We start from the raw sequence: 14,974 nt of genomic DNA, 5'->3' as shown, positions 1-14,974 counted from the left end.
CTCTCATATCCTTCAGCTGTCCCAGGGGTTAGGGGTGAAAGGGGATAGCCCCCTCTCAGTCTAAAGGGGTTGGTAAACTAGAGACCCTGCCCTGTTGTGAACAAACAGACACACACACACCATCTTTCACAATCCTCTGTGTACAACTAGTGGGCCACTCAGTCTCAGAGCTTCAGTATAACAGGATGCTTGGCTTCCGATTCACTTCAGGAAATGAACACAAATCCCCATCGAGACTGAGAGAGTCAAACCACTTTTTGAAAACAATGGGCTAGCTAGTCCAGAAAACACACTGCATTTAGACTCACTTCAAAAACTGATTGAAAAGGAATGGATCAGCAGGTTGTCACATGAGTGTGTGAAACCCAAAGCTGGTCCCAGGTCAGGGGATATCTCTAACACTATGAGATAGGCTACCACTATAGAGTACCACAGTATGAGTCATAATACCCATAAAACCTAGCGGTCAAACAAGGAAATGGTTCCAATCATTTTTCCACCATTCATTTTTCCCATAAGGGATTTTACAAACACTTAAAATAAGGGCTGTGTTTCGTGTAGGCTTACCCTGGCGTGACGTTTTGATAACCGTGTATACTGTATTCAGACCCCTTGACTTTTTCCACATTTTGTTACGTTACAGCCTTATTCTAAAATTGATTAAATAAAACAAAATCCTCAGCAATCTACACACAATACCCCATAATGACAAAGCAAAAACAGGATTTTAGAATTTTTTGCAAATGTATTAAAAATAAAAAACAGAAATACCTTATTTACATAAGTATTCAGACCATTTGCTATGAGACTCGAAATTGAGCTCAGGTGCATCCTGTTTCCATTGATCATCCTTGAGATGTTTCTACAACTTTATTGGAGTCCACCTGTGGTATATTCAATTGATTGGATATGATTTGGAAAGCTACACACCTGTCTATATAAGGTCCCACATTTCTGCAGCATTGAAGGTCCCCAAGAACACCGTGGCCTCCATCATTCTTAAACAGAAGAAGTTTGGAACCACCAAGACTCTTCCTAGAGCTGGCCGCCTGGCCAAACTGAGCAATCGGGGGAGAAGGGCCTTGGTCAGGGAGGTGACCAAGAACCGGTGGTCCTCTGTAGCTCAGCTGGTAGAGCACGGCGCTTGTAACGCCAAGGTATTGGGTTCGATCCCTGGGACCACCCATACACAAAAAATTTATGCACGCATGACTGTAAGTCGCTTTGGATAAAAGCGTCTGCTAAATGGCATATTTAATTTATTTAATTTAACCTGATGGTCACTCTGACAGAGCTCTAGAGTTCATCTGTGGAGATGGAAGAACCTTCCAGAAGGACAACCATCTCTGCAGCACTCCACCAATCAGGCCTTTATGGTAGAGTGGCCAGACAGAAGCCACTCCTCAGTAAATGGCACGACAGCCCTCTTGGGAGTTTGCCAAAAGGCACTTAAAGACTCTCAGACCATGAGAAACAAGATTCTCTGGTCTGATGAAACCAAGATTGAACTATTTGGCCTGAATGCCAAGCGTCATGTCTGGAGGAAACCTGGCACAATCCATACGGTGAAGCATGCTGGTGGCAGCATCATGCTGTGGGGGTGTTTTTCAGCGGCAGGTACTGGGAGATTAGTCAGGATCGAGGGAAAGATTAACCGAGCAAAGTACAGAGAGCAGAGCGCTCAGGACCTCAGACTGGGGTGAAGGTTCATCTTCCAACAGGACAACGACCCTAAGAACACAGGCAAGACAACGCAGGAGTGGCTTCGGGACAAGTCTCTGACTTTCCTTGAGTGGCCCAGCCAGAGCCCAGACTTGAACCCGATCGAACATCTCTGGAGAGACCTGAAAATAGCTGTGCAGCAATGCTCCCCATCCAACCTGACAGAGCTTGAGAGGATCTGCAGAGAAGAATAGGAGAAACTCCCCAAATACAGGTGTGCCAAGCATGTAGCGTTATACCCAAGAAGACTCGAGGCTGTAATTGCTGCCAAAGGTGCTTCAACAAAGTACTGAGTAAAGGGTCTGAATACTTATGTAAATGTGATATTTCTGTTTTTTATTTGTAATAAATTAGCAAAAATTTCTAAAAACCTGTTTTTGCTTTGTCATTATGGGGTATTGTGTGTAGATTGATGAGGGAAAAAAACAATTTAATCAATTTTGAAATAAGTCTGTAACCTAACAAAATGTGGAAAAGGTCAAGGGGTCTGAATACTTTCCGAAGGCACTGTATCTCTCTAGGACAAGGTGACTTTTATCTATATGTTTGCCTGTATTTAACCCCCCAAAATGAAATGCTAATTAGCTGCTAATGTGGCTATCATAAAAAACTACAGGCACACACACACACGTGAGTCATGCTGCTGCTGACTCAGGGATGTTACTGTATCTACCTGAACACTACAGCTGCATCTGCAGCCAACAAGGCAGAGAGATTAAATCAGCCCATTCCCAAGACACACCCTCTCAAGTTACACACGCTCTGTGTCCACAGAGAGAATGAGGAGGAAAGAGAGAAACAGAGAGGGTATGGCCACATATAGAAACCCAGGAAGACAAAGACAGAAGGCTGAGGCACACACACACTAACACACACATGCCTAGACACACACACACACACACACATTGGATTACAGAGTTAGGAGCCAAAGCTAGGGTTGGTAAAGAGTAGAGCTAACCTAGTGCCCTTTCTTCCCTGATTGACAGCAACTATTCTGTCTTATCTGTATAGCTAGGCAGTTGCATGCACACTGCAAAAATGTATCACTGCACTGTTTCCTACACAAACAGACAGACACACAAGAGGAAGAACGGAAGGCCCTAAAAATTGTCACGGACTGTTCTCTCTGCTACCGCTCGGCAAGCCGTACCAATGCACCAAGTCTGGAACCAAAAGGGCCCTGAAATGGGGACGTTGAGCAACCCAAGAGAAACAGAGGAAATGGGGATGTTGAGCAACCCAAGAGAAACAGAGGAAATGGGGACGTTGAGCAACCCAAGAGAAACAGAGGAAATGGGGACGTTGAGCAACCCAAGAGAAACAGAGGAAATGGGGACGTTGAGCAACCCAAGAGAAACAGAGGAAATGGGGACGTTGAGCAACCCAAGGGAAACAGAGGAAATGGGGACGTTGAGCAACCCAAGGGAAACAGAGGAAATGGGGACGTTGAGCAACCCAAGAGAAACAGAGGAAATGGGGACGTTGAGCAACCCAAGAGAAACAGAGAATATGGGGACGTTGAGCAACCCAAGAGAAACAGAGAATATGGGGACGTTGAGCAACCCAAGAGAAACTGAGGAAATGGGGACGTTGAGCAACCCAAGAGAAACAGAGGAAATGGGGATGTTGAGCAACCCAAGAGAAACAGAGGAAATGGGGAAGTTGAGCAACTCAAGAGAAACAGAGGAACTGGGGACGTTGAGCAATCCAAGAGAAACAGAGGAAATGGGGACGTTGAGCAACCCAAGAGAAACAGAGGAAATGGAACAAACAGAAGAAAAAAAAGCGACCCAGAGAAGCACAGTGATACAGACAGACAGTAGTACACAGAGGAAGAATGTAGTCCAGTCATAACACAGTGCTATCTGATCAACACAATATATTATCATTGCCTCTTACTCTCAGTTCTGGAACATAGCCACTTCTGTTATACACAGCCGTGTTTACCTTTGCCTCCAATAAAAACACATGCATAAAGAATTTATCTTATAATTGTGTTATAGACAATGTAATAGCTTTAGTTATATGGCAAACTTATATGTGTAGCATATATTTTTTCATCCAAGATTGGATATCAATTATCAAACACATATAGGCCTATGCATGATGCAACATGCAGTCTCCTAGAGGGGTTGGGTTAAATGTGGAAAACACATTTCAGTTGAATGCATTCAGTTGTGCAACTGACTAGGTATCCCCCTTTCCCCTTCCCTTTCATTTGCTGACTGAAGCAGTGGGTTACACTCTCTCCCTCTCCTTTGATATCACTAGGCTGAACCCATTCCCATCAAGCAGACAGGCATTTCACAGGGTTTCATCATACTACTGTCTCTACACATCGACCCTCAGCCAGCACAGAGAGATAGATGCTAAACAAGTAGGTGACACTCTTAGAAAAAAGGGTTTCCTCTGTGGAAAGGGTTCTTCATGGCACCCTAAAGGGTACTACTTGGAACCAAAAGCGTTCTACCTGGAACCAAAAAGGGTTCTTCAAAGGGTTCTCCTATTGGGACAGCCGAATAACCCTTTCAGGTTCTAGATAGCACCTTTTTTCTAAGAGTGTACACATAAACATACACACTAGACTAGGCCTACTAGCCTAGCTACAGCCCTAGCCAAACTCCCAACCACAACCCTAGGCTCTGAATGTGACCCTCATCGTAGCCTGTAAAACATTTCAGTTTCCAACTTAATTCAAATCCTCTAATGGCTGCACCTGTTACAAGGACAGTTAAAGGAGTAGTTCACTACTTTACAACTTGATCAAATCAAATCAAGCTTTATTTATACAGCACATTTCTGACGTGGAACGCAACAAAATGTGCTTACCTGGAAAAAACTAATAAAAACAATGAAAATAACAACAATATTTACTACACAACAAATATAAGAGGATAAAAAACAAAATAATAACTATAAAAACGGAACGACTAAAAAGCACCCTAAGGAAAAACAAAGCTAAAAAGGTGTGTTTTAAGATCTCTTTTAAAAATGTGCACAGTTACGCCCCCCCTCAGGTTCTCTGGCAGGTTATTCCAGAGGCTGGGGGCATAGTAACTAAAGGCTGCCTCTCCATGCCTCTTGGTTCAAGGCTTTGGGATAGTTAAAAGGCCAGTGCCAGAGGACCTGAGGGACCTACTGGGTACATAACTTAAAAGCATGTCTGACATGTGATGTATTGGGGTGCACAATCGTGGATTGATTTAAAAAACAACAGAATCATCTTAAAATGAATTCTAAAACTAACAGGCAGCCAGTGCAAAGACCTTAAAACCGGTGTAATGTGTGCTCTCCGTCTGGTCTTGGTCAGTACCCGTGCTACAGAATTCTGTATGTTTTGCAGTTGACCAATGGCTTTCTTGGGTAGACCAGACAGGAGAGCATTACAGTAGTCAAGCCTGCTTGTAATAAACGCATGGATGAGTCTCTCTGTATCAGCCTGAGAGAGAAACGTCCGCACCTTGGCAATGTTCCTCAGGTGGTAAATAGCTATTTTGGTCACATTCCTAATGTGTGATTCGAAATTCTAAAATAACACCTAGGTTTTGTACCTGCTGTTTTATCTTCATTGCCCTTGAATTCAAATGTGCAGCCAGATTCTCTCTCTGTGCTTTGGCTTCAACAATAAGTAACCTTGATGTTAAATGGTTCCTCACCCTGAAAGTAGTCTATGGGTCAGGAGAAACTGTAATCCATGGTTCAGTTTTCTTTAAACAGCCACTATAAACTTCCGCTAACTTTAGCCACCACAAGCTAACAATCAATGGAAGTGATGGGAGAATGTGGGCATGTTTTTTTGAATGGCCAAATCACCTTTAAGTAACATCTAACCAAATATGGAGCAGATTTGAATAGATTTCTAGTGATTTGGACATTATTTTGTAAAACATGCTCACATGCCCCCATCAGTTCCATTGATTGTTAGCTTATGGTGGCTAAGGTTAGCTGACGTTTGTAGTGGCTGTTTAAAGAAAAATTTACCATGGATTACAGTTTCTCTTGGCCCATAGACTACTTTCAGGGTGAGGAACCATCTAACACAGGGTTTCCCAAACTCAGTCCTCGGGACCCCAAAACGAGCACCCCTTGGGGTCCCGAGGACCGAGTTTGGGAAACGCTGATCTAACATCAAGTTGTAAAATAGTAATCTACTCCTTTAAGAAGCCAAGCCAATCAAAGGCCATAATATCCTGGTTTTGATCAGGGGTTTAGCTCAAGTCTCCCTCCTCCTGTGGAAGCCTGTACCTGTCTGTTTTCACAGCCAGGGGGGTTTTGAAGGAAGACCACCATAATCACTACATCTGTTGTTTCCTAAACGTGAAGCTATAGTCTATGAGCCAGGAGAGACTGAAAAACCCACGCTATGGCTTTGTTTACGTAGCCACGTTGGTTCAGAGGGAAACCTTCTGAAATTGTTCCAGTGTCAGATATCCCTGCCCTAGCGCTGACCTCAACTATTACAGGCTGAACTACCCTGCTGACCTGGGACCAGTGTCTGGCCTGAAGTGACAGATGACTGGATGTTTATTTTAGTCAGCTGCAGGTGTGTGCACGCGTGTGTCTGCCAGACTACTGCAGGTGTATGCTGAGTAAGTGTGTGACAACAGCGTGTCCCTATGTCTCATTGCTGTGTTTGCCACCATCCTGTTCTGTTTCCAACGTAGCTCAGAGTTACAATTAAGTCTATCGGAGACACCTCTCCGGTCCTGATTCTCTCTCTCATTCTACAGTTCCAGACCCGGACTACTTCTCTCCCTGTCCATCTACACCACTGTTTCTGGCCCTCTTCTGCCCAACTCTGGCAGTTTATCTCCGTCACTAATCTAATCCAAACAGCCAGCTCCCCACATTCAGCCAAGGAGGAAATGAACAGACCACCCGCTGACCACACACACAAATAAGATGGACACACACACGCATACACACAGTCAAAACAAACACAAATACACACACACACTCATACACATGTTGATGGGGACAACGCTAATGGGGGTCTGTGACAGGCAGGATTAGCGCATGGCCTGTGTAGCAGGACAATGTTGACTAAAGTGTTTCCTCTGGAGGAGAAGCTATTCAGTGTGGTTAGTTAGACTAGCAGGCAGTTATTGGACAATGCCAAAGACAAGGCCTATTCAATGGGACATTGAAGATCTCTGCATCACTGTGTTAAATCAGAACCACTTTTCTCACATACCAATATGAAGTTATATTAAACTAGATGTGTTAGTGGACTTTGGCTGGTAATTTATACATAAATTAGCCCCATAGTCTTTTCAGCCATAGAAGCTCTGCTCATCACCTAATGGCTTGGCCATATCATTCCCAAATAGCCTAAGCGAAAAAGTGAGGTTTATTGGATTACGCTCTGTGCTGGTCATGCGAACACAGATAATATAATTCCACTGGGAAAGAAGACACACAGAGACCTGCCCAAAACCTTTAGAACAACACAGCATTACGTCACTGGAAAAGTGTGAGATAGTTTCAAAAAAAGAATTGGATCAAGCCGGGCACAACGGCCAGGCTGTTTGCAGATGTAGCCAAGCGACAAATGTAGGAACTGAAAGCAAATTAGTGTTACGAAAGCCGTCACGTTGTGTTAAACAGTGCGATGATACATTGTTTACAGTAGAACTGACATCGACAACACAAGCAACAATGTTGCCAGTTTACACAAATGTTACAGACTCGCATCCGATACAAATCATAACATCTTTGTAGCTGCATCGCGCGCTACTATACATTCTTGGGGGAAACTGTGGCTGGCTAGATTATCTTCGATGGTCATCCGCAAAGAATAGCTAGCTACAGTAACTAGCTAGCTAGCTTTTAGCCAACAGTTGGAAGCCACACACATTTCGTAAAATACAGAAATGAATTTAAACCTTAAATACGAAATCAAGAATAAAACAAAATTAGCTAACTAAATGTCGACATTGTACATCAAATATAGCCTACGCTACATTATGGTGGAGTTTAAATTGTTAGAAAAACCTATAACGTTCGCTGGTGGTGGTTTTTCCATAAACGTGCCGACTATAATATCAGTGAAAACCATACGTAGTTATTACTCACCTGCCCTATACAGCACGGAGTAGGTCTAAACATGTTGTTATAGTTGTCAAAAATGCCCTTTCAGAATTCAGCACACTTTTCCAGTTCGGGACAGACGGACGTTCTAGCATAGAATTCTACTCAGAGCGACTGCAGTACGTGTAGTGTCCATATCCAACCGATCTGTTCTTCCCCGTCTCTCTCTCTCTCCCTTGCTCTCTCTCTTTCTATCCCCCTCTCTCCTCCAACTGTTTTTACCGTGATGGCGTTACTTTCTACAGGCAGGTGCTCATCGCACAGACAAAATGCCACTGGAGCGTGACTCAAAGCGAGTAAGATGCCATAGTAGAGCTACTGTGTAATACATCAATATATGAAGCGTTATAAACAGTTAATATGCACGACAAAAAATATACTGAATGACTATGGCACATTTCATTTAGAAGATTGACTTTTCTTCTTTCGTTTCTATCTCACTTCCGTTTTCGTCACATTGTTGGGTTCATATAGATTATATTCATGATAGTTGTACACTATTCTATGAAGGGGATATACAGCGCCTTCTTGATTTAATCCACATTTTGTTGTTACAGCCTGAATTCAAAATGGAATAAACATATTTTTTTATCGTTAATCTACACACAATACCCCATAATGACAAAGTGAAAACATGTTTTTAGAAATGTTTCCAAATGCATTGAAAATGAAATACAGAAATATCTAATTTCCATAAGTATTCACACCCCTGAGCCAATACTTTGTAGAGGCACCTTTGCCAGTGAATACAGCTGGGAGTCTTTCTGGTTAAGTCTCTAAGAGCTTTCCACACCTGTATTGTACAACATTTGCCCATTCTTGTTTTCAAAATTCTTCAAGCTCTGTAAAATTGGTTGTTGATCATTGCTAGACAACCATTTTCAGGTTTTGCCATATATTTTCAAGTAGATTTAAGCTGTACTTAATTTGTACATCGGGAGGTCCCGGAACACATACAGTGGGGAAAAAAAGTATTTAGTCAGCCACCAATTGTGCAAGTTCTCCCACTTAAAAAGATGAGAGAGGCCTGTAATTTTCATCATAGGTACACGTCAACTATGACAGACAAATTGAGAGAAAAAAATCCAGAAAATCACATTGTAGGATTTTTAATGAATTTATTTGCAAATTATGGTGGAAAATAAGTATTTGGTCACCTACAAACAAGCAAGATTTCTGTCTCTCACAGACCTGTAACTTCTTCTTTAAGAGGCTCCTCTGTCCTCCACTCGTTACCTGTATTAATGGCACCTGTTTGAACTTGTTATCAGTATAAAAGACACCTGTCCACAACCTCAAACAGTCACACTCCAAACTCCACTATGGCCAAGACCAAAGAGCTGTCAAAGGACACCAGAAATAAAATTGTAGACCTTCACCAGGCTGGGAAGACTGAATCTGCAATAGGTAAGCAGCTTGGTTTGAAGAAATCAACTGTGGGAGCAATTATTAGGAAATGGAAGACATACAAGACCACTGATAATCTCCCTCGATCTGGGGCTCCACGCAAGATCTCACCCCGTGGGGTCAAAATGATCACAAGAACGGTGAGCAAAAATCCCAGAACCACACAGGGGGACCTAGTGAATGACCTGCAGAGAGCTGGGACCAAAGTAACAAAGCCTACCATCAGTAACACACTACGCCGCCAGGGACTCAAATCCTGCAGTGCCAGACGTGTCCCCCTGCTTAAGCCAGTATATGTCCAGGCCCGTCTGAAGTTGGCTAGAGTGCATTTGGATGATCCAGAAGAGGATTGGGAGAATGTCATATGGTCAGATGAAACCAAAATAGAACTTTTTGGTAAAAACTCAACTCGTCGTGTTTGGAGGACAAAGAATGCTGAGTTGCATCCAAAGAACACCATACCTACTGTGAAGCATGGGGGTGGAAACATCATGCTTTGGGGCTGTTTTTCTGCAAAGGGACCAGGACGACTGATCCGTGTAAAGGAAAGAATGAATGGGGCCATGTATCGTGAGAGTTTGAGTGAAAACCTCCTTCCATCAGCAAGGGCATTGAAGATGAAACGTGGCTGGGTCTTTCAGCATGACAATGATCCCAAACACACCGCCCGGGCAATGAAGGAGTGGCTTCGTAAGAAGCATTTCAAGGTCCTGGAGTGGCCTAGCCAGTCTCCAGATCTCAACCCCATAGAAAATCTTTGGAGGGAGTTGAAAGTCTGTATTGCCCAGCGACAGCCCCAAAACATCACTGCTCTAGAGGAGATCTGCATGGAGGAATGAGCCAAAATACCAGCAACAGTGTGTGAAAACCTTGTGAAGACTTACAGAAAACGTTTGACCTGTGTCATTGCCAACAAAGGGTATACAACAAAGTATTGAGAAACTTTTGTTATTGACCAAATACTTATTTTCCACCATAATTTGCAAATAAATTCATAAAAAATCCTACAATGTGATTTACTGGATTTTTTTCCTCATTTTGTCTGTCATATTTGACGTGTACCTATGATGAAAATTACAGGCCTCTCTCATCTTTTTACGTGGGAGAACTTGCACAATTGGTGGCTGACTAAATACTTTTTTCCCCCCACTGTAGTGAGCAGGGGCTCTGAGGTACCAGAACACATTGAGAAAAAAAGTGGTGAAACGGACAGCACTCTCCAAGGTGCTAATTAATCCAAAGCGTTTTAGACTTCACTGCAGTATGCCCACATACTTGAGTACAGCTGGCGGGATTTACGCAAATCGAAATTTATTTCTTATAGCCTAATTTTCTAGACATCAATGTACAGCAACATTTATAGAAGACACTGCAGAACACCCGACATATGCACACATACTCAGCTGTGGGGCTTACAAAACCCGAATTTCATATACATTTCAAGACATCAATGTAGCAGTAGAACAAATATCACAATATCGGAATATAACTTCAAATAAAATAAATCAATGTAGGCTACAGCAGAACACACATATGAGAATATATAGGCCTCCTGCCTATGTGATAATATGAAGCACATATTCAGATTACAAACTTGTTCTGTGCTGTGAAGGTAAAGGGAAAGAAATGTCCTACCTTAGTTTTCAAAACTTCCCACAATGACTCTCCCCATGTCAAGTCCATTTAAGTCCTGAGAGTCAACTTCTTGCTCAAAGCCATGAGCGGGCATGTGGCTGTGATGATTGGTCTCCTTCTAAGGCTGCTCTGAAGACTCTGGCTGTAGTGTCTATTTTTTATATATTGTTTTAGTGTTAACCTGGGTGTCCTCTTTAGCCTTGTCTACAAGGCTTGCTGCCACCAAATGCGCCTTGGTTCAGGCATGTTCAATAACCTTTTTTCTGAGGGCTCTCTGTTGTTATTTTTTTACGTCTTTTGCATAGGATGTTAATTTACTGTACATTCCACCCACCCTTTTGCTAGTTTAATCCCTCCAGTCGTTTCTAGACCGAAGCTCCCTACCTTTTTGCATGTTGTACAGCCCAACTTTGAATTCAGCATGACAAGCCAGGGGATATACATTTGCTTGTTCTTGAACTGCAAATTGCACCTGCTCGGAGCACTTCGTCGGTGGATGCACTGCCCCCTCCCCCCCAGCTCACCGTCTCCCTCTCCGGCTGAGTCTGACTCGCTAGTAGGCCTACTAGACCGAGGTAAAGATAGCTTGAGGTTGGATATTCCACATATATTCGCCTGGAGTTTTTCTTACATCTACCAACAGCAGTTAGGGACCGTCAACATAGTGACAAATCACAATTGTCTAATTTCAATAGTTATTTTAACATTACTCCTAAAACGTTCAAAACTGGCAGTGACACATATTGCACACACTTTTTTTTGTAGATTTACATCTCGCACTATTTTAAATTATTTATTTAAATTTTTGAAATTCAATAGCGCCTTGGTCATGTGACCCACACACCTCAAATGAGGTTCATAATGTACACTCAGTGGGCCTACACATTGCACACCCTTTTGTTTGTCCATTTGCATCTCATGAGATTTTATGATCATTTTTAAACATTTCAAATTAGTCCTTAGTCATATGACCTACAACCCTCAAACTACTTTCAGAATATCCACTGAGTAGCCTTATACAGTGAGGGAAAAAAGTATTTGATCCCCTGCTGATTTTGTATGTTTGCCCATTGACAAAGAAATTATCAGTCTATAATTTTAATGGTAGGTTTATTTGAACAGTGAGAGACAGAATAACAACAACAAAATCCAGAAAAACACATATCAAAATGTTATACATTTATTTGCATTTTAATGAGGGAAATAAGTATTTGACCCCCTCTCAATCAGAAATATTTCTGGCTCCCAGGTGTCTTTTATACAGGTAACGAGCTGAGATTAGGAGCACACTCTTAAAGGGAGTGCTCCTAATCTCAGTTTGTTACCTATATAAAAGACACCTGTCCACAGAAGCAATCAATCAATCAGATTCCAAACTCTCCACCATGGCCAAGACCAAAGAGCTCTCCAAGGATGTCAGGGACAAGATTGTAGACCTACACAAGGCTGGAATGGGCTACAAGACCATCGCCAAGCAGCTTGGTGAGAAGGTGACAACAGTTGGTGCGATTATTCGCAAATGGAAGAAACACAAAAGAACTGTCAATCTCCCTCGGCCTGGGGCTCCATGCAAGATCTCACCTCGTGGAGTTGCAATGATCATGAGAACGGTGAGGAATCAGCCCAGAACTACACAGGAGGATCTTGTCAATGATCTCAAGGCAGCTGGGACCATAGTCACCAAGAAAACAATTGGTAACACACTATGCCGTGAAGGACTGAAATCCTGCAGTGCCCGCAAGGTCGCCCTGCTCAAGAAAGCACATATACAGGGTCGTCTGAAGTTTGCCAATGAACATCTGAATGATTCAGAGGAGAACTGGGTGAAAGTATTGTGGTCAGATGAGACCAAAATCGAGCTCTTTGGCATCAACTCAACTCGCCGTGTTTGGAGGAGGAGGAATGCTGCCTATGACCCCAAGAACACCATCCCCACCGTCAAACATGGAGGTGGAAACATTATGCTTTGGGGGTGTTTTTCTGCTAAGGGGACAGGACAATTTCACTGCATCAAAGGGACGATGGACGGGGCCTTTACCGTCAAATCTTGGGTGAGAACCTCCTTCCCTCAGCCAGGGCATTGAAAATGGGTTGTGGATGGGTATTCCAGCATGACAATGACCCAAAACACACGGCCAAGGCAACAAAGGAGTGGCTCAAGAAGAAGCACATTAAGGTCCTGGAGTGGCCTAGCCAGTCTCCAGACCTTAATCCCATAGAACATCTGTGGAGGGAGCTGAAGGTTCGAGTTGCCAAACGTCAGCCTCAAAACCTTAATGACTTGGAGAAGATCTGGAAAGAGAAGTGGAACAAAATCCCTCCTTAAGTCTTTATTCTGCCACAGTACTTAACAGCGGTACACAATAGGAGAGAGAAAGAGAATATCTCCTTTCATTGTAAATATCAACCATAAAGGAAAAGGGCAAAGTATGAGAGTCTCGTTATTAATTGTCTAAAGCAGGGATGGAGAGTGAACTGCATGGCCAGTAAGGTAGGCTGCAGTGGGTTTGCTGGTCAATACATATACTGAACATGTAACCACAATAATGGTGGCCAGATAATCAATAATTAACATTTTATATTGACAAATTAAACATAAATTGTAGACCTTTAATCTTTTCCAACATGTCAACAGACACTTGACTTCAAATAAGTACAAAACATTTCACAGTGTTAACTTTCTCTTTAGCCCTGGTTGATGTAAATTTCAGAGCCTCTTCAGTGTTGATGATGTTGAACTCTTTTGTATTCATCCCTAGGCACAGCACATGGAACCACCGTTGGCATGCAAAACATTCAATCTAAAACAGAACAAAGCATAACACGTTATAAATCATATAAAATATCAATGCAGTATGACAAATTAGCCATCCATTGTGTTATATCATAAATTGTCTAACATTCTGTCACTGTTGTCAAAAGATTATAAACATGTTAAATAAAGTTACTAACCCAGTCAGTCTTTGGGCAACATCAAGGTTCTTTATCAGTGGCACACATTAAGCAGTTGTTGGCTTTGTTGAACTCTGAATATGGTTGTCTCACACAACTACATAAAAATATAGAATTGACATGTACTTTGAATGAAATGTCATTACATACCAGACATTTTTAGTATATCCTCAGCCATTTATTTTCGTAGTTGCTCCATGTGTTTTTGTGAAGGTTCTATATCCATTTGGGAGGGGATGTTGGGGAAGTTCTGTGCAACTTCCTTGGCGATCTACACCAAAAAAGAAAATAGAGTTTTTGACCTAATTGTCACATAACAGCTAACCATTCATTATTGAAAATATAACTACCAATCCTGCATTACAAAGACCCCGCAGCTGAAGGTGTCCTGCTGCATGGTGGGAGTTATCTCCCCTCCTTTCAACTTTATGTCCACCCAGTAGTCTTTCCATGGCAGGATCTTCTCATTTTGAAGTATTCTCTTTTTTATATAAACATAATGGAATTCTGATTAGTTATAGGCAAATGAATACACAAGCCAAAACTGAATGCTGTTTTCCTTATCAGCATAATCTAGTAGAGGTAATTTCCTTTATGCCCCATTCTACACACAGCCTAAATTATAGGCACTGAACCATTTACAGGAGAATAATACAAGTAGCATATAGGATCCAACCCTATCACAGAGTGAATAAATGTAGAGCGTTTGTAGACTTTAAGAAAAAAATATTAAGTGACAGTTTCATCAGAACGTGCTTAAAGAAAGTAATATCACAAAGATCACAGATGACAGTGCCCACCAAGTCGATGACAATAGATCATTAATTGTAAGCACCAATTTAAGGTGTGTTTTGTCAAAATAAGATCTGAAAATGTCAGTTGTTGAACATAATACTTCTATTTGCCATAGCAATTTATGAAATATGCAGTTGATGAATATTCTATGTACCAACACTACATGTAGGATGAACATTCCCACATACAGTATACACATACAAAGGCACTTTTCAGCTACATTTTACCACTCAGACTCCAGAACGGATATGACAACGGGCCTAGCACAGGACCTAATATACCCTTACAACAATCTATTTTTTGATCTTCTTGACTTCTTATCTGGTAAACTGCTACTGTGTGTCAAGAAAGGAGCTCCAATTAGGGGTTAGTG

General features: G+C 42.1%; 1 protein-coding gene across 1 annotated transcript in view; it reads right to left on the bottom strand.

The window, feature by feature from the left end:
* The window catches only part of LOC121573620 (serine incorporator 5-like), a 39,885-nt gene extending 31,711 nt beyond the window's left edge, over window positions 1–8,174 (bottom strand). The window contains exon 1 of the mRNA XM_041885737.2: window positions 7,798–8,174. Coding sequence (XP_041741671.1) covers window positions 7,798–7,830 — 33 coding nt within the window. The 5' untranslated portion in view covers window positions 7,831–8,174. The remainder of the gene's footprint in view (window positions 1–7,797) is intronic.
* Between the last annotated feature and the right edge of the window lie 6,800 nt (window positions 8,175–14,974).

Source organism: Coregonus clupeaformis, chromosome 18, assembly GCF_020615455.1.
Source record: "Coregonus clupeaformis isolate EN_2021a chromosome 18, ASM2061545v1, whole genome shotgun sequence".
NCBI classification, from domain to species: Eukaryota; Metazoa; Chordata; class Actinopteri; order Salmoniformes; family Salmonidae; genus Coregonus; species Coregonus clupeaformis.
This window is presented reverse-complemented; position numbering and strand designations above follow the sequence as displayed.